Here is a 23431-nt window from a genome sequence, read left to right as displayed (position 1 = left end):
GCCCATCCCCCCATCTCTGGATACATAAGGAGCTGTTCACGTCCCTCTCTCTCTGTCTTTGCAAGTGCTTATCCACGCACTCTCCCGGAGTTGTGAAAACAGTATTGCCCATCCCCCCATCTCTGGATACAGAAGGAGCTGTTCATGTCCCTCTCTCTCTCGATCTTTGCAAGTGCTTATCCATGCACTCTCCCGCAGTTGTGGAAACAGTATTGCCCATCCCCCCCATCTCTGGATACATAAGGAGCTGTTCACGTCGCTCTCTCTCTGTCTTTGCAAGTGCTTATCCACGCACTCTCCCGTAGTTGTGGAAACAGTATTGCCCATCCCCCCATCTCTGGATACATTAGGAGCTGTTCATGTCCCTCTCTCTCTTTCTTTGCAAGTGCTTATCCATGCACTCTCCCGGAGTTGTGGAAACAGTATTGCCCATCCCCCCCATCTCTGGATACATAAGAAGCTGTTCACGTCCCTCTCTGTCTTTGCAAGTGCTTATCCACGCACTCTCCCGGAGTTGTGGAAACAGTATTGCCCATCCCCCCCCATCTCTGGATATATTAGGAGCTGTTCATGTCCTCTCTCTCTCTATCTTTGCAAGTGCTTATCCACGCACTCTCCCGGAGTTGTGGAAACAGTATTGCCCATCCCCCATCTCTGGTTACAGAAGGAGCTGTTCATGCCCCTCTCTATCTTTGCAAGTGCTTATCCACGCACTCTCCCGGAGTTGTGAAAACAGTATTGCCCATCCCCCCATCTCTGGATACATAAGGAGCTGTTCACGTCCCTCTCTCTCTGTCTTTGCAAGTGCTTATCCACGCACTCTCCCGGAGTTGTGGAAACAGTATTGCCCATCCCCCCATCTCTGGATACAGAAGGAGCTGTTCACGTCCCTCTCTCTCTTTCTTTGCAAGTGCTTATCCATGCACTCTCCCGCAGTTGTGGAAACAGTATTGCCCATCCCCCCCATTTCTGGATACAGAAGGAGCTGTTCATGTCCCTCTCTCTCTATCTTTGCAAGTGCTTATCCACGCACTCTCCCGGAGTTGTGGAAACAGTATTGCCCATCCCCCCCATCTCTGGATACAGAAGGATCTGTTCATGCCCCTCTCTATCTTTGCAAGTGCTTATCCACGCACTCTCCCGGAGTTGTGGAAACAGTATTGCCCATCCCCCCCATCTCTGGATACATTAGGAGCTGTTCATGTCCCTCTCTCTCTATCTTTGCAAGTGCTTATCCACGCACTCTCCCGTAGTTGTGGAAACAGTATTGCCCATCCCCCCATCTCTGGATACAGAAGGATCTGTTCATGCCCCTCTCTGTCTTTGCAAGTGCATATCCACGCACTCTCCCGGAGTTGTGGAAACAGTATTGCCCATCCCCCCATCTCTGGATACAGAAGGAGCTGTTCATGTCCCTCTCTCTGTCTTTGCAAGTGCTTATCCATGCACTCTCCCGGAGTTGTGAAAACAGTCATGTCCCTCTCTCTCTATCTTTGCAAGTGCTTATCCACGCACTCTCCCGGAGTTGTGGAAACCGTATTGCCCATCCCCCCATCTCTGGATACAGAAGGATCTGTTCATGCCCCTCTGTCTTTGCAAGTGCTTATCCACGCACTCTCCCGGAGTTGTGGAAACAGTATTGCCCATCCCCCCCCATCTCTGGATACATAAGAAGCTGTTCACGTCCCTCTGTCTTTGCAAGTGCTTATCCACGCACTCTCCCGGAGTTGTGGAAACAGTATTGCCCATCCCCCATCTCTGGATACAGAAGGAGCTGTTCATGTTCCTCTCTGTCTTTGCAAGTGCTTATCCACGCACTCTCCCGGAGTTGTGAAAACAGTATTGCCCATCCCCCATCTCTGGATACAGAAGGAGCTGTTCATGTCCCTCTCTCTCTGTCTTTGCAAGTGCTTATCCACACACTCTCCCAGAGTTGTGGAAACAGTATTGCCCATCCCCCCATCTCTGGATACAGAAGGATCTGTTCATGCCCCTCTCTATCTTTGCAAGTGCTTATCCACGCACTCTCCCAGAGTTGTGAAAACAGTATTGCCCATCCCCCCATCTCTGGATACAGAAGGAGCTGTTCATGTCCCTCTCTCTCTGTCTTTGCAAGTGCTTATCCATGCACTCTCCCGGAGTTGTGAAAACAGTATTGCCCATCCCCCCATCTCTGGATACAGCAGCTGTTCATGTCCCTCTCTCTCTGTCTTTGCAAGTGCTTATCCACGCACTCTCCCGGAGTTGTGGAAACAGTATTGCCCATCCCCTCCATCTCTGGATACAGAAGGAGCTGTTCATGTCCCTCTCTCTCTATCTTTGCAAGTGCTTATCCACGCACTCTCCCGGAGTTGTGGAAACAGTATTGCCCATCCCCCCCATCTCTGGATACAGAAGGATCTGTTCATGCCCCTCTGTCTTTGCAAGCGCTTATCCACGCACTCTCCCGGAGTTGTGGAAACAGTATTGCCCATCCCCCCCATCTCTGGATACAGAAGGAGCTGTTCATGTCCCTCTCTCTCTGTCTTTGCAAGGACTCATCCATGCACTCTCCCAGAGTTGTGAAAACAGTATTGCCCATCCCCCATCTCTGGATACAGAAGGAGCTGTTCATGTCCCTCTCTCTCCGTCTTTGAAAGTGCTTATCCACGCACTCTCCCGGAGTTGTGGAAACAGTATTGCCCATCCCCCCCCATCTCTGGATACATAAGGAGCTGTTCATGTCCCTCTCTCTCCGTCTTTGAAAGTGCTTATCCACGCACTCTCCCGGAGTTGTGGAAACAGTATTGCCCATCCCCCCCCATCTCTGGATACATAAGGAGCTGTTCATGTCCCTCTCTCTCTATCTTTGCAAGTGCTTATCCACGCACTCTCCCGGAGTTGTGGAAACAGTATTGCCCATCCCCCCCCCCCATCTCTGGATACAGAAGGAGCTGTTCATGTCCCTCTCTCTGTCTTTGCAAGTGCTTATCCATGCACTCTCCCAGAGTTGTGAAAACAGTATTGCCCATCCCCCATCTCTGGATACAGAAGGAGCTGTTCATGTCCCTCTCTCTCCGTCTTTGAAAGTGCTTATCCACGCACTCTCCTGGAGTTGTGAAAACAGTATTGCCCATCCCCCCATCTCTGGATACAGAAGGAGCTGTTCATGCCCCTCTCTATCTTTGCAAGTGCTTATCCACGCACTCTCCCGGAGTTTTGAAAACAGTATTGCCCAACCCCCCCCATCTCTGGATACATTACGAGCACCAGCTATTGTTGGTTCAGAGAATGGTGATTATTCTGGGTATGGGAAAGAGCCTGGTTACTAGATATTACTGGATCCAATATGGATTAATACTCAATAACCGTAGCAGACCAGGGAGCGAAGTACCTTGTGGTCCAGGGCCACTCTCCTAAAATATTTTGTAGCTAAAGTAATGTATATTATTTAATGTGTTCTATTTCAAGCCCATTGGGGCACCAGTATGCTCTGCAGCAATGCATAAAACAAATGTGGGCCTTAGTCTGTGCAAACACTGGCTGTCACTAATTAATGTACATTTGAACCCACCAGCAAAGCCATTGACTTACAGCTGTCAACACGAAATAACACTCACTCACTGATCTCACCCCAAAACACATTGAACATCTTATACTTGCATGAGTGTTGGGTGCCAAATACCAAGGGCTTTTAGCAAGAGCCCATCCCATCATCCCCAAAATAGTGACCTCCAGCCACCCCCAGGATGACTGGCCAGTGTCCACTAGATATTTGTGTCCCACTCCAGGATTGGCAGCAAGCAGCTTGCATATGGACCGTGCTCAGTGAAATATTTTTCTAAGATGGCAAGCAGCCTGGTACCCGCCACCGTGGCCACCTGATACCTGGCGTGCACACAAAGAAAGGTTTCAACTGGAGAGCACACTAGTGTCAGACATCGTTATTTGGCACAGGTTGACGGAGGGCAGGATCTGCTGATCTCGGTAACCAGTGGAAGGTGGATTGGCTTACTAGGTCATCAGGTTGCTTCATGAGCTTGCACGTCTTGAATGTTCCTAAATGTTCAGTTTCTGCTTTATATACCCCATCACAGGTGGAGCTTACCCGATCCTACACCTTCCTGAATTCAAAGCAGTCCTACAATGGTATACCCATCATAGCTGCCAACATGGACACAGTAGGCACATTCGAGATGGCAAAAGCCCTTTGCAAGGTAATGCATTGCCTCCTAGGACAGGATGCAGATAGAATGTTGGTCTCGTTTACGTACAGTCATTGGGTGCCAGGCAGCAGTGCCTTAAGATACCTCTGCTTTCTTTCCACAGTTCTCTCTGTTCACGGCAATTCACAAACATTACTCTGTTGAGCAGTGGAAGGAGTTTGCTGTCCAGAACCCTGACTGCCTGGAGGTGAGCGTCAAACTGAAGGTGTCCTGTAATCACTGAAGCAGATTTATTTTAAGCTATAGAGCTTGGCAGAACTCGCCTTTCTATACAAGAGACATCAAGGCCCTGGGATGGGATTGGAACAGGTGCGATTCTCTGACTTAACAGGTTCCAGAAATGGCTTTGAAAATATTAATAACAGTATAGATTGACTATCAGATCAGACGAGCCCCCTCCGCCCATTATTCCTCTTTAGGCCCCGCTGCAGCTTCAAGCTTGCCGTGTCTGACTGAATGCGTGTTTGTTTGTGAAGTGGCCTGCGCTGGCCGCTCCGATCTAGGCACGGCCCTTAACAACTACTAAAGCCTCTGAAATAATCCATTCATGATTCAACATAGAACAAGCACGCACTATAAATACGAGCAGCTAGCTTTGTAGCTCTAATTAAAATTAATCAGTGCTTCTAATTACATTTGCAGGTCAACAAACCGGCAAAAACATAATCCCAAAATTGGGAAGCGCACTCTGGATAAAGTTACTCTGGTGGAAGCATGGGAGGCAGGGCATGTTCCTTCCACTATTTAAATGTCCAGCTATATTTTAAAGAAAGTCCTTAATTCTGAAGAATGGACTTTAATAAAATTGCTCATTCATTCAGACAGATTCTAGAAGAGAACATGGGCATATTGTTAAAGTGATTTGTCCAAGAGCACACACTTAGGTTAGAGAAGCTGGAATCAGAACTGACTCCCCATTCAGCAATTTAGCCACCCAGACAATCTCAAGCCCGGTTTAGTCCTCGCACTCAACGGGTCCTCTGCTGCAGGGAGGGCTGGGCAAAGAGACTCTGCAGGCATTAGCTGCGAACGAATCCAAAACCAGCTAATCACATCATGGAATTAGCAAATAAATATTGCGTCAAACTAGCTATAGCTAGTTCCAAGTCATTATTTTACACGACCTTGTTAATTTAAGAAATGTTCTCTTCTCACCCGAGCCTTCCGCTGTGACTGCACACTGCACTGCAGTTATACTTTGCGCGCCAGTGCTTTCCCTCCTGAAGGACAAACATGAGCCAACACGAACCACTGCTGCATGCTCAATACCACAGATATGAATTCGGAGCTGCTGCTGTGTGGACAAACTCTTCCACAGCTCACTCCCTTAGCTTCCATTGCCCAATCAGGAGGCTTCAACATAAACAGAACGCAAACATGAAGGGAGTGCCTCAGTTGTTGTTGCCACCCACTTCACGTTGTCGATGTAGGCCAGCCCTGCCCCTTACCATTTAGTTCAACAGCGCTCTGCTGAAAAACGCCTGGGCTACAGCATAAGCGCCCAATTTGGAAGCTATCCATTGTTGCTTTTTACGGCCACTCCCATCATGGTGACATCACTCTCCTTGTGCGTGCCTTGAGGGCGAGCAATAGCCCTCGCCCCCGGCCAACACATGCGCAGGAGGACTCGTCTCACTCTGACCTCGTCCTCACCCCTTCCTTTACATAAAAAAAAACTAGAATTTGCACGAAGCAGTGAGAGCTGAGCGGAGCGCTTTAAAGCTGCTGCTCCACATGGTGTGCATTTCTCTCTCTTCTCCCGGCCACTGGTAGGGCAATGCCCCTTCGCCCATTAAAACCAGCCGCCACTGTACTGCATACTCCCCGCATCTTGTGTGTCTGAGAGTGCTGTGTACTCCTAGAAGCTGGTCTTCCTAACCATGGCTTTTCTCGTTACAGCATATTGCGGCCAGCTCCGGCACGGGACAGGCGGATTTTGAGCAGCTGGAACAGATCCTGGAGGCCATCCCACAGGTGCGATACATCTGCCTGGACGTGGCCAACGGCTACTCTGAGCACTTTGTGCAGCACGTGAAGGACGTCCGTGCAAGATTCCCGCACCACACCATCATGGTAAGTCTCTTCCCTCCCTCTCTGGGTGCACTGCGCCCTGTCATGACGAGCGCTTTCTTACACACCTCTGTCGAAATGATTTTCTTTTTCAATTAATTTTTCATTTTTTCTAAATGTCTATAGGAAGGCGTTTTTGCCTTGCCATCCAGGGCCGGACTGGGAACCAAAACCAGCCCTGGCTAACTGCTCGGCCAGCCCCCCTGTGGGGGAGGAGGGGTACGGCCGAGCTGTTTGCAACGGCTAGTTTCGGCCGATTTTGTTACAGGGAACCGATATTGCCGGCACCCGTTAACAAAACCCGCCCTCACCATAGCGGCCCACCGGAGAAATGCCCGGTGCCCGCTACGGCCTGTCCGGCCCTGATTAAATCCGTGAAGTGTCCTTGACACTGTAAGAACAGATGCCCACCACCATAATGGTGCCATAATATGTAACAACTCACCAATGCTATGTACAATAATTTATCTTAAGCCGCAGATCCAATTGCAACTGTTCTGTATTCAATTCCTCTAGTATCTGGTCATAGAGACAGATCATGTATAAATAACACATTAGGCACTAGACCAAATATTCTTATAGGAGTAACCAATTAACTAAATCATACCTATGTCTCCAAGCCATTCCACAACAGGAGTTAGTATAGTTAGGAAATCTGAAAACAAAGTAAATCCGCAATATCGGCGTGTGACCTGTAAGTAAATAACTGTGACAAACCCACATAATACTTTAAAGTGCTCAGTATATACAAGTCAATGAAAGGTCACAAAAGAGCGTACGTATAAAGCTACTCTGAGCAACTTAGTATACCATTGCTCTAAAGGGAAATTATTAAAAACCTCCCATATTCCATGGGGCCTCTATATTTGTGATCGTCAGGCTGCCAGACGTAGCACCAGAGATGCTCGAAAAGTATTCGAAGTAATCATACGTGCCACTCTGCGGAAATTTCACCAGATAATTCCTCATTCAAGTAATCTTCAGTTAGGCTAGCCCTTGCCAGGAATGCCTTAGCTATTGAAAATATCAAAATACAAACGGCAATGCCATATCTTTAACTAAAGTTAAGACAATTATAGGTGTGCAGCGCGTTTTAAGCAGAAAACAAATTGACGCAAAGTCATCAGATAACAGTGTCATCCCTATTTGCGTGACACACACCAGGGCGACCAGAGTCCTCCTGTATATTGGATGCATTAGAAGTACCTCACCTTACAAAGATGATGGAGAGTACTTCCATCAGCTTGTTGGCGTCCGCTAAGGGCTACGAAAACGTTTGTCCTAAATACCGGACCTAGATCAATCGGTAACTGCCCATACCAGCGGGCAGTCGGATACATTGGTTAGAGCATTCTGTACTATTCAAAGGCTACAATATTCCGTAAACGACTGTGTGCCATCTCTCCAAGGGAGAGGGTGTTAGCTCATGATCGTTAAAATGCTGGTCGCCATCTTGTAATGGAGACGCTCGATATTAGTATGTATGAATTAGATCGAACAGTCTGTGTTAATCAAGTGCTACATTATTCTGTCGGTGACCATGTGCCGTTTCTCTATAATAGGGGTATTAGCCCATCATCGATAAAAGACGGTCACCATCTTGTAATGGAGAGCCGTGATACCAGTATATTGGTCCAATCTTATCTACGGAAGAGAAACCTGATCAGTAACCACATAAACATAATCCTTTGGGTATAATCCGAAAACCTAATGCTTTGGGTATAGTAAAGTGTAGGGTGTAATTGGATGGTCTACATTCCATATCACAGATTTATAGGATCCCTTCATTGGCGAACTAGCAGAAGTACCATCTCCAATTAAGTCAGCAAACGATTAAATAGGAGTAATGGGACATTAGGAGATGAGAGTCTTCTGTACAGGGCAGCATCTTACATCAGCCAGGCTCTCGCAACTCCAGAGGGCACATTTATAAGGAAATGGCACAGAGCCGTGCTGCAGCAAATGTTGCAGAGCCCCACTGCATCGTTTCCAAAATGTAGGGATGCGCTGTACTTACAAGAATATGGCGCACCCCTGTGTTTTCCCTAGCTCTGGCGCTAAAAGTAGCTGCCTAATGCCAACACAGATACCCTTGCACCATAGTGCAAGGGTGCCTGTGTTGCAGAGATGATGGTTTGTGTGCAGGAAGGTGTCCTCTCCTGCACAAAACCAAACATTAATGGATTATTGCTCTTTCTATGTGTGCTGCAAAAACAATGAGAAATAAATGTATTTCTCCTCGTTGCGGCAGTCCAATGTCTGCTTTTGCATGTTGTTAGTTTTTGGAGCTGCCTCAGATTCACAGATCCTTGTAAATCTAGGGCAGCATTAAAAAGCAATAGATTTAGCTGCGGAACGCCAACAACAACACGCATTGCACGCCCCTTCCACGCAAATACCTGGGTGAAATGGTATCCTATTAACAAAGCAGTGTAAGCCATGCAAAGTGGTTTAACACCGCTTTGTAAATATGGTGCAGGGCATTGCGCCACTGGAAAGTAAAAAAAAGTGACGTTCCGGTGGCGCAATGCCCTTGCACATATGGCCCGAGTCTTCTTGGAGTACGTTGCTTCAGCATTCAACATTCAGGCCTTACTCAGTAGACCGGTCCAAATTATATACTATTTGTGGTTATCTAACTAACTAAACCTAATAAAACTCCTGCCCTTCCCACTCCTACCTTTTTCACTTAATGTTGCACTTTCTGTTCTAGGAATATGCTTTGTGGCATCAACATGTTTGAGTTCTGTGTTCAAGCTATTGACACCACGTTATTTGTGTACTGGGTCCTCTTCCCCCTCTAAACTCCCCCTTTCCCGCACAGTCCAGGTCCCTGCACTAGAGAGGGAAACCACTCCCATATCCAACACCTGTCCTAGGTCTGCCACAGGGACAGAGCACAGCAAGTCTCGGGGCCTTTTTCCCTGCAAGGACAAGAGTGTTGACGGAGCGTATTATTATTCAGTAACAAATGGACTCTTGCCAGGCGCCGCACTCATTCTGTGCATTGTGTCAGAGCTCCTTTGTAGTCGTTGCTGGAGAACTGGGCAGTGTTGATCTGTGAAATGTATGTGCTTTGAGTCAGAGTCAGTGTTGCAAGTGAAAGTACTGTAGCCTCGTGCAGCCCGAATATTTCTATGTATTATGAACAGACCAGATATCTGGAATTTAACTGTTCTTTTCACTCTGGGTTACTTCTACGCTGTGAATCGGTTTCCGATTGCATTTTCCAAACATTAAAGTTACACATTTAATGCCACATTACATTTTACATAGCAGTGGTGTTTGTTAACTGCAGCAGCAGATGCCAGGAAAACACGCAGCATCAAACCACCTGTTTTGATTAAAAATAGGTGAGATAAATTGTTTCTTCATTGCCCATTCTTACTCGTGGCATCTCTGAAACAAGCATTTGCAATGCAATAGGTCTCGCATTTATAAGAGTTTGAGCTATTGCATTGTAAAATTACAATGACTTTTATTTATGTTTTGGTTTTAAAACAAATAAAAGGCATTGTCATTTACAATGTCAGTAGCATAAACTCGCATAAAAGCAGTGTGCGGCGTGCAGCAGTGTGCGGCGTGCAGCAGTGTGCGGCGTGCAGCAGTGTGCGGCGTGCAGCAGTGTGTGGCGTGCAGCAGTGTGTGGCGTGCAGCAGTGTGTGGCGTGCAGCAGTGTGTGGCGTGCAGCAGTGTTTCGTGTAGCAGTGTGAGGCGTGCAGCACTGTGCGGCGTGCAGCACTGTGCGGGGTGCAGCAGTGTGCGCATGCAGCAGTGTGCGGCGTGCAGCAGTGTGTGGCGTGCAGCAGCATGCAGCAGTGTGTGGCGTGCAGCGGCATGCAGCAGTGTGCTGCGTGCAGCAGTGTGCTGCGTGCAGCAGTGTGCGGCGTGCAGCAGTGTGCGGCGTGCAGCAGTGTGTGGCATGCAGCAGTGTGTGGCGTGCAGCGGCATGCAGCAGTGTGTGGCGTGTAGCAGTGTGTGGCGTGTAGCAGTGTGTGGCGTGTAGCAGTGTGTGGCGTGCAGCAGTGTGTGGCGTGCAGCAGTGTGTGGCGTGCAGCAGTGTGCGGCGTGCATCAGTGTGCGGCGTGCAGCAGTGTGTGGCGTGCAGCGGCATGCAGCAGTGTGTGGTGTGCAGCGGCATGCAGCAGTGTGTGTAGCGTGTAGCAGTGTGTAGCGTGTAGCAGTGTGTGGCGTGTAGCAGTGTGTGGCGTGTAGCAGTGTGTGGCGTGTAGCAGTGTGTGGCGTACAGCAGTGTGTGGCGTGCGGCGTGCAGCAGTGTGTGGCGTGCAGCAGTGTGTGGCGTGCAGCAGTGTTTCGTGTAGCAGTGTGAGGCATGCAGCAGTGTGCAGCAGTGCGTGGCATGCAGCAGTGTGTGGCGTGTAGCAGTGTGTGGCGTGTAGCAGTGTGTGGTTTGTGGCGTGCAGCAGTGTGTGGCGTGCAGCAGTGTGTGGCGTGCAGCAGTGTGTGGCGTGCAGCAGTGTTTCGTGTAGCAGTGTGAGGCGTGCAGCAGTGTGTAATGCAGCAGTGTGCGCGGCAGTGTGCGGCGTGCGGCAGTGTGCGGCGTGCAGCAGTGTGCAGCGTGCAGCAGTGTGCGGCGTGCAGCAGTGTGTGGCGTGCAGCAGTGTGTGGCGTGGTTTGTAAACAACAAGAAAAGTGGACATCAAAGGAACGGTGGGAGGGAACGAGCATATGGGGTGTGAGTTATAACGAAAGGTAATTGTTGTAAGAGGGGATGCAGGAAGTGAGGCCGAGCGCGCGCTGGCGTAAGCAGACTGCTGGTTTCAAGTCCGATGCCAGATGGCAGCTTCGCGCTTGAATGCCTCAAATGCACTGGCCATAAACTGCATTCCTAAGGTCTTGTGCCCCTTACTAAATCTCTCTGAATGCGTGAGACGGCGCACGCACAGGAAGTAGCTGGTGGCAAATGGAATGCGCGTGGTTGTGCGTGTAACCGCCGCCTGGGAAGCCTTTGGGAGCATTTTCTGAAGCCCCTACATAAGTCTCGCTAAGCGATCGCTTACGCGATAGCCAGGCGAGACCTAAAAAGAGGGCTGTCAATAAGACGAGCAGTTGTGCAATTTAGCTATAAAGGATAAGCCTCTCTTTTCAGCCAATTTGGTAAGTTTCAGCCGTGGTAGAGGTCAAATTACCAGATGATTGGCAAAAATAAGACTGAGGATGCTGAATACATGGAATTCAGCCGAACCTTCTGTACTGTAAGAGGCAAATCACCTCACGCCTGTTTCTTTAAATTTAATACTGCACTCCTGACGAGTTGCAATCAAGAAACCGGTCCAATGCTACATCAGCTGTGCCCATGTATCGAGTTTCAGGATTGGTCTTTGCAGTACAGAGTGTGTTTTTGTTAACGATGATTGGTGTTACGGCAAGGCGGTATTTGCGCAACCTACATGTTTATTGTCTGCCCATGAGTTCCACCTGCTGCTCTCAGTTTCCAAAATACTTAGCGGAGACACACACACAAATTTGCACACTAAAATGTGGGGAACTATGTACAATATCCCTTGACCTTCCCGGGCAGCTCTGTACCCCCGCACACCTGCTCCCCTCCACTCTCAGTTTACTTTCCCTCCTAGCGCCGTGTGCAAGGTTTGCTTCACGCTGTGCGTTATTTAATACCTATATGAAGCGCCTACACTGCCTTCTGGGCGCACCTTGGCTAGGGTTACATGCTTTGGACTACGCTTGCTTGGTTTCTCTGCTTCTGAACAAATAGCACTCACCTGCGGGCAGCAGACGGGGGGAATTAAATTACATGGGGTGCCGTTGAGCTGCTCTCTTTCCCAGTCCCTGTCTCTCTGGCCTCTGAGATGCCTCAGCCTGCCTCGACCTCGCCTGCCCTCAGAGGAGTCACGCGCACTTTTTCCCAATGCGCATGAGCATCACTACCAGGCAGCAGACCCCAACCTAATAAAAACAGCGGCACGCAGACGCGGAGGCCGTGACATCTGCGCGCGCGTCTACATCATCATGGTCCGGTGACAGGTCAGGTGGTGTTTACAGTTTAATAAATTATAATGAGTAGGACGGCGGCCTGCCGCCTGATCATAGTAGCATGGCCTGCCTGTGCTTCCTTAAATGAAATTGATTTGAAATCGGCCGGCGGACACGCGTCGGACCACCAGCATGAGAATCGTTGTGCTCACCAGGCCTCAGTCAGGTTGACAGGCGGCCTGATTGTGCTTAATTTAGGTTTTGGTCACTGTGTTCTGTTGTTGGGGCCGATTTGGACCGACCGTGACTCGCGATCGGCCCCAACAACAGAACCGGCCCCCTGTCACACCAAACCGGCCCCACACCCCATCCAGCATACCGGGGGATTGCCCGGTGCCCGGAATGACCAGTCCGGCCCTGTTGCCATCACAATCCCACCGCAGACCACAATGGTGACTGTTCTCTGTTTTAGCTCTGACAGTCATTCAGTGTAACTTTCCACTCAGCATCTTTGTACCATGGCCGCCCCTTTGAACCCAGAGTGCCCCGTTCATCTTCTGCAGTTGTGTTTTTTGCGCAGATCAGGATGTTTTACAGACAAAAATAACACTTCAGAAATAGCGTAGTGTTGTAAAAACACTTAAAATAATGCAATCTATATTAAAATATCGAAATGTAGACAGCTCTAGGAAGAAATGAGAGATGCTGCATGCAATAAAATCAACTACAGGCCTTCTGCCATCATCATTTCACTGCATAATCCACAACCTCTGTCTTGGACTCTGCTGCCTTCTCCTCGGCATATGTCGAGCTCTGTTCTAGAACACTGAAAACGGCTGAGGAACCATCTATCTTCGTTGCATTCAAAGTCTTACGAGCTTTCGGGAAAGTCCCACAAATAGAAGAAGAGTAAGAAGTCGAAGAGGTCTTCGACTTAATTTCGTCTTTCGAAGTCATTCGTCGAGACGAGGGAGCATTGTCATTCAAGGCCTGGCTCCACGGTTGGGCCTGCACCTGGCTGTCTTCACACCTCCCCTAGTTTCCTGTAGCTGGGCGACCCCTGCCCATCTGTGCAAATTTTATGAGGCCATGCACCTCATACTTGGGCGGCCCATCCCCACTGGCATGCCTTCCGGCCCTTGTGGGTTTGGGAGGGGCCCACACTGATTCCCCGCTGATTGGACCTCCCTTGGTTCCAGTTGCGCCCCTCAGATCCACTGATGGATCTGGGCTTGTGCCAGTCGTACCACCTTGACCTTCCCCGCCACCGGTCTCCATGTCAACGGTCCAGGGGCCGCTGTCTCCATTCTTATCCCTGACTCCGACACAGAGCCGGATGGGCTTCTTCCGACGCGGACTCTGGTGCCAACTGGAACCATTCCCTCCAGGCTGGAGCCTGAGCCCTATTCCTATGAGCTACGACTTGGGGAAGATTGGGAGGGATCACTGGATCCTGAGGAATACCAACTCCTAGACCCTGACATTGACTTGTGTGCGGAATTGGCAGATACCAGCGGACTGTACACCTCTTCAGATACTGACTTGGTCTTTCCTGCTACGGTGGCAATGTAGGAGGGTGCCACATTTGCTATGGTGGTGAGGAGGGCAGCCGAGGTCCTGGACCTTCAGCTGCTCTTGGTGCTGGTCAAGACTAAAGTCTTGTTGGAAGAGTCACCCCGTGAGAGGCACTTCTCCCATTTAACAAAGCCCACATGGACGTCCTAATCAGGTCCTGGTCCAAGCCCCTGCATGCACAGGGGCTCCTTTGAACAGGATAATTGCCCACCGCCATCACTCCGTTACGCCCCAGAGGACTCTTCTTTCCTCACCCAACACCCCACCCCAGAGAACTTAGTGGTCCAAGCCTCCACTTCCCACATAAATCAGGAGTATTCCCTACCATTCCACCGGATGGGAAATTCAAGAGGCTGGACACCTTAGGCAAGAAATTGTTTTTTTCCGCCGGCCTGGCATTGTGGTTTGTTAACACAGCATACCTTTTAGGCTGTTACTCCCAGCCCAGGCCATACTCTATGGCTGATGGGAGGGATGCAGCTAAGTTCACAATCGTAAGAGGGCTGGATACGATCCGTTAGTTAGGGTGGTTTCTTCGGTGGCCTTCAGGCGCCGTGCCTGGCTGAGGACAACTGGCTTTTCACTGGATGTCCAAGCTTCGCTTATGGACATGTCCTTTTATGGCTCCCTTCTCTTCTGAGAAGAGGCGAAATCTCCATTGGAGAGCTTCACGGACATCAGGGCTATGGCCAGGTACTTGCACTTTTCCATGGGCCCCTGTCATGCTCAGTCCACCTTTTTATCCTTTCTTCGCCACTGTAGGGGCTTTCAGCCGCGCCTCTACCCGCCCAGCCACCAGAACCTGCAAGCTCCCACTTTCTGTGTGCCCGAGGATGTGGCACCCACAGACCTCGTGGGTCAGATAGCCAGAGGTCAGGCCAGCCCACCACCCCGCTGTCAGCCGCAGCTTACAACCGTCTTTAGTTTGCTCTCCAACCATCCTGGGCAACCAGTGATGGCATGATCTGCCATCACCTGCACCACTGGAGGTAAATAACATCAGACTGCTGGATTCTCCAGATTGTCCAGGTGGGGCAAGTCCCTACCCTTCGTGATTACTCCTCCCTCGATGACACCCTCTTATGACAGGCTGACCATCTAGCTTTACTTCACCAGGAAGCAGCAGCTGTCTTGGCCAAGAGAGTTCTAGAGAGGGTGCCATCATCAGAAGTAGTCATGGTTGCTATTCCCACTACTTTCTGGTGCCCAAGAAGGACGGAGGCCTTCGTCCTTTCCTAAACCTGCATCCTCTCAGTGGGACCTCAACCTAGTACGCCCCTTTCTGATGTGCACTCCTTTTGAGCCACGGCATAACTGTCCTCCAGGCTCCTTATTATCAAGACGGCCTTCCTAGTGGCAATCACATCTGCCCGTAGGGTCAGTGAGCTCCAGACTTTGTCATCTAAGTCTCCATACCTAAACATCTTCCCAGACAAGATGGTCATTCGCACTCGAGCTTTCTTTCTAACAAAAGTTGTCACTCCCTTCCAAGTACGCCAGTTCATCACTTTCCCTACCTTTTACACTCCGCCACATCCCTCTAAGGAAGAGGGGTGACTTCATTGTACCTGAAAAGAGTGTTGCTTTTCTACCATGTCTTTTCGAAAGGGTCCCGGGTGGAAAACCAACTCTTCGTGGGTTATGTCGGAGCAAAGAAGGGGAAGGCTGTATAGAAATGGACAATCTCCTGATGGGTCACGCTCTGCATTAAAATCTGCTATGCACTGGCCAAGAAGCAACCCCTGAGGGTTTAGCATGCTCATTCCACCAGAGGTAAGGCTGCGATCACTGAGTTAGCATGTGGAGTTCCGGTCCTGGACATCTGCCAGACAGCAGCGTGGGCTTCCCTGCCACGTTCACTACTGGCTGGACAGTCTGGTCCTTCAAGATCAACAGTTTGCTTGTTCGGCCCAGTAGGACTTTTAGTGAGAAACGGTTCTGCACACACACCTCCAGGGAGGTATTGCTTGGGTTTCTGTTGTAAGGGAAGGAATCTGCCACTAGAAGTCTCTATCAGATGAACAAATTACTTGCCTTCGGTAACTCCTTATCTGGTAGAGACTCTATCTAGCCGCAGATTCCTTAATCCTCATCGCTCTGCAATTGGATGATCGGGGCTCTAGTTTTCTACACCAGTGGTCCATGTTCTCCGTGGCTCCATGCTCCTAGAAAGTTGCAGAAAGAAACTGACATCAGCACGCTGGGGTGGTGACTATATAGGCACGGCGCACGTCACTTCCGGTGCAGATGACGCCGAATATGCACCGCAGAGCCGAGCGACGCCAACTACTGGCGCACAGGGGTACTGTTCATGAAACCTGTCCGGATCTAGTCTGATACCTGGAGATAATACTAAGGTAAGAATTCAGCAGCTAGTTAGTTTCTACCAGATAAGGAGTTACCGAAGGTAAATAACTTGTTCTTCACAAATCAGGTGGTGTGCAATTTGAGCATCTTGGTTTGCCAACTTACCTTGGTACGTCGGGCCCCATATTGCCAACTGTATACATTCATCAAATGGTCACAGAAAAGGACCTACGGGAAGACGAACCGATGACGCCAATGTGCGATTGAAGGACCGATACGCTTAAAAAGATGGGACACCACGAAGAATTTTAAAATCGTGTACCCGATTCGGGGTCCTTTCCAGATTTGGATACGGATGAAATAGGAATACCTTTGTGACCTTTATAAGATATAGTACTGAAAGATATATGGAATACTTCTGAATAAATACCGGATGTATTGTGGCTCTGTCTTACATCTAGAAGGACTTTAAGGTGTTTTCTGCGGGGTATCGTCACATAAGAAGAAACTGTGATTACTCCCTATAGCAATAACAGCAATTATTGTAAGTCAATATTATTCCTTCATATAGAAATCCCAGGTTTTGAGAACCTGCGATATGAGAAGTAGCGGGTCCTGATGAAGGTGGTCTCTACGTTTTCTTATGCCACCGAAACGCGTTGACCAAGTCTTTTTGGAAATCCTACAATTATTGTAGTAGCTCCCTCTTGGGGGTTATAAAGACTGTTTTACAACTAAAAAGCGCTAATTGGGACAACTATTGAGATCTATTTACAGGATGTGTATGGTATGTGGATGTATGAAAGAATAGTATGAATGTTCAGTGTTCTCTTCCTGGGTTCTGTTTTGGAAAAATAAATTTTGTATTAGGGAATTGACATAAATAATGTGTAAAATATAATGATGATGTCATAAATGAAGATTGATTTATACGTGGGAAAAAAATGATATTATAAAAAGAGGAAAATACAATAAACAGGAGTAAAAGAAATAAATTGAAGTGGTAAATTGGTGTTATTTGTTGGTAAGCCCATGTTGACTTAGATGTTCTATCAATATTTTGATTAAATATAAGAAATTAGAATACAGGTCTTGAGGGAGCATTACTTGTTAGGTTGTTTATTTCTTCCCCTCTTCTCCCTGACCTTTTGGAAAAGTATTTTGTTTAGAGGGGGTCCCAATATTTCTTGCATCACAGAAAAGGAGGAAGCCAAGTCCATGGATTATAAGGTAACAGGTTCCGGGTGTGGGCACATGCCCTCTGGCTTTTATGTTGCTTTGTGTTTGGCACAAATACACAATTCAATCCTTGTATCGGAGAGCCACATGGAAAGGAAGGTGGGAAGGGAGAAACATGAAAGAGAAACCTAACTGCCTTTCTTAACATCTGCTTTCTAGAATCAAGGAGTCCATGTGCAGGTTTACATATTTTATTAATTTTGCTCAGTAACAGCTGTGGTTCCATCCTCCACTGGGCATGATGTCCCATAAAGAAATAGATTGCCATTGATCTGAGAGGCTATTTCCCAGTGGTATTTGTGTAAGGAGAAGAGGGACATCTTACTACTAATAATTAGAAATAGGAAAGAAAAGTACTTGTAATTTCAAAGGATTATCATGTCAATCTCAGCCCCATATCCATACAAAAGGCCCCTGATCAAGCCACTTAGAAACAAATAATGCAAAGTATAAGAGGCACAAATCTTGCACCAGCAGATGAAAATTCTAACTAACAAGACAAAATAAGGAAAAGTAACCAGCAACTTGGAATTTGTACTAGTGCACATTCAGATCCTGTAACTAAAGGGCATTAATAAAGGCCAAAAACCGCTTGTAGAACTTCATCAAATGCATGCAAGAAACAAGAAATACCACCAGTCCAAAGGTTGCCAGAGAAAGAGCAAATCAAACAATAGGATATTTTAAGAAGTTGGATTATTATTTGATGTGGGTGACTACTCCCCTCAAGGAATAATCGCAACCCTTGTCATCGTGAACCCTCAAAGTCACTAAATCAACCGGCGCTCAGCTCCCTGGTAGCTATGGAATAGAGCAGCACCCAACGATAATGAAGTCAAGATGCAATACGATAAAAATCCCATACAGAATTAGAGGAAAAGAGTACAATTTATTAAACAAAATGACACCCAATGACAAAAATCCAATAATGGAATGCGGCAAAATGAATTAAAAAAACGATTTCAGTAGAAATAGTGTCTAAAAGCACAAAGCTCCAATGGTAGTCAGTGGTTGCAGTAGACTAGGATAAAGGCGCAATTTGAGGATGACTGATGGCGCATGGGTCTTACACACCAACTAGGTTCATCCTAGTCAAAGGATTTCCCTTTCAGCTTGGTGCGTTATGGCACAATCCGCCACAGGAGTACAATTCTAGGACCCTGTGGAGGTGCGTGGAGGCACACATGGTATCCGTCAGCTGCCACCAGCAGGGTGAAGTCCAGGTGCTGTGTCCTAAGGTCAGCCGGGCACTGCCAGGAAAAGGCTTCTTGTAACTTGTTGTTTCCCTGTAACTTGAACACAAGGTTAGCCTTAAGACCCTTACAACTGGGAGCATGTCCAGCCCTCCAGGCTCCTCTCCGGTGACAGACAGCAAGCCCGGTCCTCATCTTCCGCAGATCCAGACAATGTTCTGAAGTGGGTGCCTGGATGTGCCACCTTTAAGCCTGGCACTAGCTACTGGGTGGGAATGTCTCATGCAGGGGCGTAATCAAGGAAAGGGACCTCTGTAGATTTTAATAACGTAGTAAGAAGTGATCCAGAAATGGATTCCTCTTTTGTACTTCAGTATTTTACAGCTTTTAGCAATCCGGCAAATTTGCTTACCAACACTGTTCTAAAAATGAATCCAACTAAAGTATTGGAATTTTAAACCCACCTGACATCACGATGACATGATCAGTCTTAACAGTTCATCGTGACCCTGAGCTGCCAGACATCACCACTCTGCCACAAGCTGACGCTTGCTCTCCATGAAGTGTACGTTGATGTCCCATGTCCAGTGTTCAAATGAACAGTGAGCCTCTAACCCATCGACTCGTCTTCGGCTGCCTCTTACGATATGGATTTCCAGAGCACACACGTATATTGATGACATTGTACCATTGCCATGATTGCTCTCACACTGTCTCTTGGCACGCAGGCTGACGTTTAAGACGCCCTCCTTTCCTTCCTTTTTCCAGGCTGGCAATGTTGTGACAGGAGAGATGGTGGAGGAACTCCTGCTCTCGGGCGCTGACATCATCAAAGTGGGGATTGGCCCAGGTATGAGAGACCTTCCCTTGTGACACTCTTGTAAACTGTGTCCTGCTCTACCATCTTTGGCCCAGAGTCTCCACACCAAGATATATCCAATGTGACACTAATACACTTTTCTCTTTGTGCACAATTCACACTGTGACCTTTGCTTTTCTCATGTACAGGGTCCGTTTGCACCACACGTACAAAGACCGGCGTGGGCTACCCTCAGCTGAGTGCCGTGATTGAGTGCGCTGACGCCGCCCATGGATTGCAGGGCCACATCATCTCGGTAAGCGGTCAGGGCTTTGACACAAGGGACCTTCTTGGGTCTCGCATCTAAAGGTGTTTGATGCAATATCTACGCATCTTGGGGGTCTTCATTGAGATTCATAAATCTGGAATATCGCCCCCCTATTTACAGCGTGCTAATATAATTTTTTGAAAAGAGTAATTTCTGTTTTAAAAATAAAATCATTTTTTGAGCTAATACATTTTCTTGTTTAAAACCAAATGTTGACATATCTTCTATCCTATTTTAAAAGTGGAAGGAAACCTGGTGCTCACTCACCCAGATTGCAGTGTCAGCCGGGTTGCTTCGCCGGTTATGTTTGTTTTACTTGATGTCAGAAATTCCACCTTATAGGCCGCTTTTGAAGTACACATTAAACTTGCATGCTGTCTTCGAAACCTATTATTTGAATTGGCTCCTTAAGGCCGACATACAAGAAAAGCTCATATGATTTCAGGACTACTCTCCCTGTTGCAGAAAATGTGGACCATATAAGTACACAAAATAGGTACACCTGCCCCAGTATAAACCATTCCGTACTTGACACCTGTCCTAGACACCAAACAAGCAAGAATATATTCTTCATTGGAATACCATCCTCTCTGACCTAGAAGATTACAAAAAATGTCATCCAAGTAAACCCGGAGTGCCTTGCACATTTCTTCCCTGCTGGCTTTGAAAATGTCTTCTTTGCCCATCAAATGTGAGGCTCATCTCACCTCTCCAGGAAAGATTTTATTACCAATGGTCTCCGATTTGAAACTGGGAGATGTTGACACTGACTAAAACATTCGTACATTCTCTCTTGGGGAGTTCCCTTTCACAATTTTGCCACATTTCAGCCCATTCGGCCAAGATTTTACCAAGTTTAAAAAACATTTGAAAACCTAGTTTTTCTAGCTGTTGTGGTGTTTCTGTGCTGGCTCGGCGCCGAGATATATCTCCGGGTATGATTTGTTGCGCTATTACAAATAGAATTAACATAACATGACAGTGGATATCTCAATGGGATAGGGGGCTCACGTGAATCTAACAGTTCAAGTGACGTGGTTAAATAGAGCGAAGACTAGCCACATCACGGTGCTGCAACTGAGGGTCATCCATCTAGCCCGTATGATTCATACATGCAACACAACAGGCCATTATCTGAACAAGGAGGTTGTAACAAGAGTCATGACCCGCTTGAGGGAAGCTCTGCAAATCACAGCAGTTTACCCACAAAGCATGTGAGCTCAGCAGAACTTCCTTTACTGGTAAACAAATAGATCTGAAGTGACAGCCTGGTCACAGACATGTTCAGTAAGTGTGGTACTCACCAAATCGACCTCTTTGCTCTAGGAATTACCTTTAGATGACATTTATACTCCCAATGTTTTGATCAGCTTGTTCCTTTCATATGCATTCTCACCCTCCCTCTCAATCTGAAAGTTCCCATCAGATTCAAGCAGACCACGATAAGGCCGCTCCTCATAGCTCTGGACCTGCTTAGCTAGTAATGATGCCTGCATCTGTTTCAGCAAGGAGGAGCTCACAGGAGATCACCGTGATGTCCTCATCCTCTCCCCAGAGTTCCCTGTAAGTCCTCTCCTTAGCCCTTTTGTTGCTGAGCTTGCTTCTGAGTATATGCACTATGATTACCTGAACCTTTTTCCAGTATGGTTGAACATCCTGAAGATAACCAAACACTCAGATGAGAATACGTGCACGTAGAAGAGTTTATGTGGCCAAATGTGACTAATACATTTAGCAGCCTTAGCAGCATTTAGAAAATTCCCACCTTAAATGTCTCACTTTATCATTCTAGTGATCAAAGATTTTTTTTTTTTTAAGCGTTAAAGTTAGAATCTCCTCCAGTGAGAAGGCTACACCCATGCCATGCCTTTTTGGAAGATAATAACCGGTCAAAGTCAGTTTGACCTCCATTTTCATGTCTGTACAGATCAAGACTTTATCGTTTACTGTGATTGGAAAATAGTTTTTCTAGTAACTGTCACATAAGTCAGAAAGCTGAGTGAAATACAGGATCTGTAAATTTCTAAAGATAAGGAACCCCTACAATTATTTTTCTCCCTGTGTAATAAATCAGACGATTTGTCTTCCAGTGCATATCTTCAAATCCTACTTCTCCAGTCAAGAAATCACTTTACGCTTTTCATATTGAAACAGCTATTATGTGTTGGTTGACAAAGCGTCAGAAAAAACAAGACACCTATTTCCTAATACGACCTATTGGTGCAGGCTAAGTTATGTCTTAGTCATTCATTGCGATGCGTTACCACAAGCTGCTAGAACAGTCCGTGTATTTGCTACTGATTGCTTCTATTTCCTTACCACATTTGGCACACTAGTAGGTCAAGCCTACCTGCAAAACTGTTTTGTCACTTTATCTATTTTATTTTCACTGTTCCACTCTGTTCTTTTATTGTGACCCTCCACCATCTTGGATAGTGGGATTGCTATTCTATTTTGTGTTTATAAATATCAATGGAGATTCCATGATTCAGAAGTAAAAGTAACTTTTCCCATACTTCTATTTCACCGTTGCGTCTCTATTTACTGAATTAAGTAACCACTCCTTCCTCTTCCTCAATAAACCTAAAGAATTGCTATCAGGTCAGCGATTAAGATTCTTTTTTTTCTCTGGACTGACTGACTTGACACAGCACTAAACTCTGGGACAGCGAAGCACCTTAACTTTTTTATAGTAACCGTGTTAAAATTCCTCTTCGGCCAAGTGATTCCCATCTGCTACATTTCCTGCCTCTCCTCCCTTTCAAAACAAAAATGCAAGAAGGTGTTTCCGCCTGAGTTTAAATGCATCTCTTTTATTTTAATTTTGTTTCATTTTCAGTGAAAATACTGATAATTATCCAGTATTGGGGTATGTTTCATAGATTCACATGCCTGAATCATTCCCCATCGTCGTAGTGGGAGTCCCACAGTACATATAACAAAGTAGTAAATATTTTAAAACCATAGGCTATCATGGAGGTACCCATGCATTCCATAGCCTATTAGCCTCCTTTTACAAAAAGGGCCAAACTCAAAACACAACCAATCAGAAGCCGACACCCTCTAGAACCTTCCCAAGAGAGGCTGAATCCCTCAGATTTTCACTGCACGTCATGTGTAAGGGAGTCTTCCTGACCTCTGCTCAGTTTCTTCAACTTTTCCAGATAAGTTTATTCCTTAAACTTTTGATAAGAATGTCTGACAAAAAAGGATTGTTTAGAGCTTGCAAATCCTGTGGAAAGAAAAGGGTGCATGTGGATGATACCCACAAAGATTGCATTTATTGTCTCTATCCCAACCATGAGACAAGGCAATGTAAAATATGCCGCACTTTCTCTACAAAAACCTTAAGAGATCGAGAAGGAAATCTTCTATTGTGGCTAAAACTGTTGAGAGCAACACGTCCTCCAGATCTCATAAGAGGCCCAGGTCGCCTGAGAGTCAACCTGAGGAGAAAAAGCAGCATTCCAAAGGCTCTCACCTGACTATCGAATCTCAAAAGCAGGCGAAAAAGCCTAAGGTCTCCTCAGATTGGGGTCCCTCATTCTTCAGGGACATCAAAAGGAAAACAGGACTCTTCTAGTCATTCTAAAGGAAAAATCAGGCACAAATCTTCTTCGGCGTCAAATTCACCAGCGACGCCTATTACTTCATCAACGACGACGACAGTGACTTTATCGTCGTTGAGACCGTCGACGGCGTTGACTACATCTACCGCAAGTGTCCAGGGTTCCATTCCGTCGACTTTACCTCTATCGTC

At 47.2% G+C, this 23431-nt stretch overlaps 1 protein-coding gene across 3 annotated transcripts in view; it reads left to right on the top strand.

The window, feature by feature from the left end:
* LOC146869171 (GMP reductase 2) overlaps nucleotides 1-23431 on the top strand; it is a 115167-nt gene that overhangs the window by 10580 nt on the left and 81156 nt on the right. For all 3 annotated transcript variants that reach the window (XM_085641113.1, XM_085641187.1, XM_085641271.1), the window contains exons 3-7: nucleotides 4077-4196; nucleotides 4309-4392; nucleotides 6105-6278; nucleotides 19313-19394; nucleotides 19553-19659. In XM_085641113.1, coding sequence (XP_085497239.1) covers nucleotides 4077-4196; nucleotides 4309-4392; nucleotides 6105-6278; nucleotides 19313-19394; nucleotides 19553-19659 — 567 coding nt within the window. The remainder of the gene's footprint in view (nucleotides 1-4076; nucleotides 4197-4308; nucleotides 4393-6104; nucleotides 6279-19312; nucleotides 19395-19552; nucleotides 19660-23431) is intronic.

This window comes from Triturus cristatus, chromosome 1_1, assembly GCF_964204655.1.
Source record: "Triturus cristatus chromosome 1_1, aTriCri1.1, whole genome shotgun sequence".
In the NCBI taxonomy this organism is placed as follows: domain Eukaryota; kingdom Metazoa; phylum Chordata; class Amphibia; order Caudata; family Salamandridae; genus Triturus; species Triturus cristatus.
This window is presented reverse-complemented; position numbering and strand designations above follow the sequence as displayed.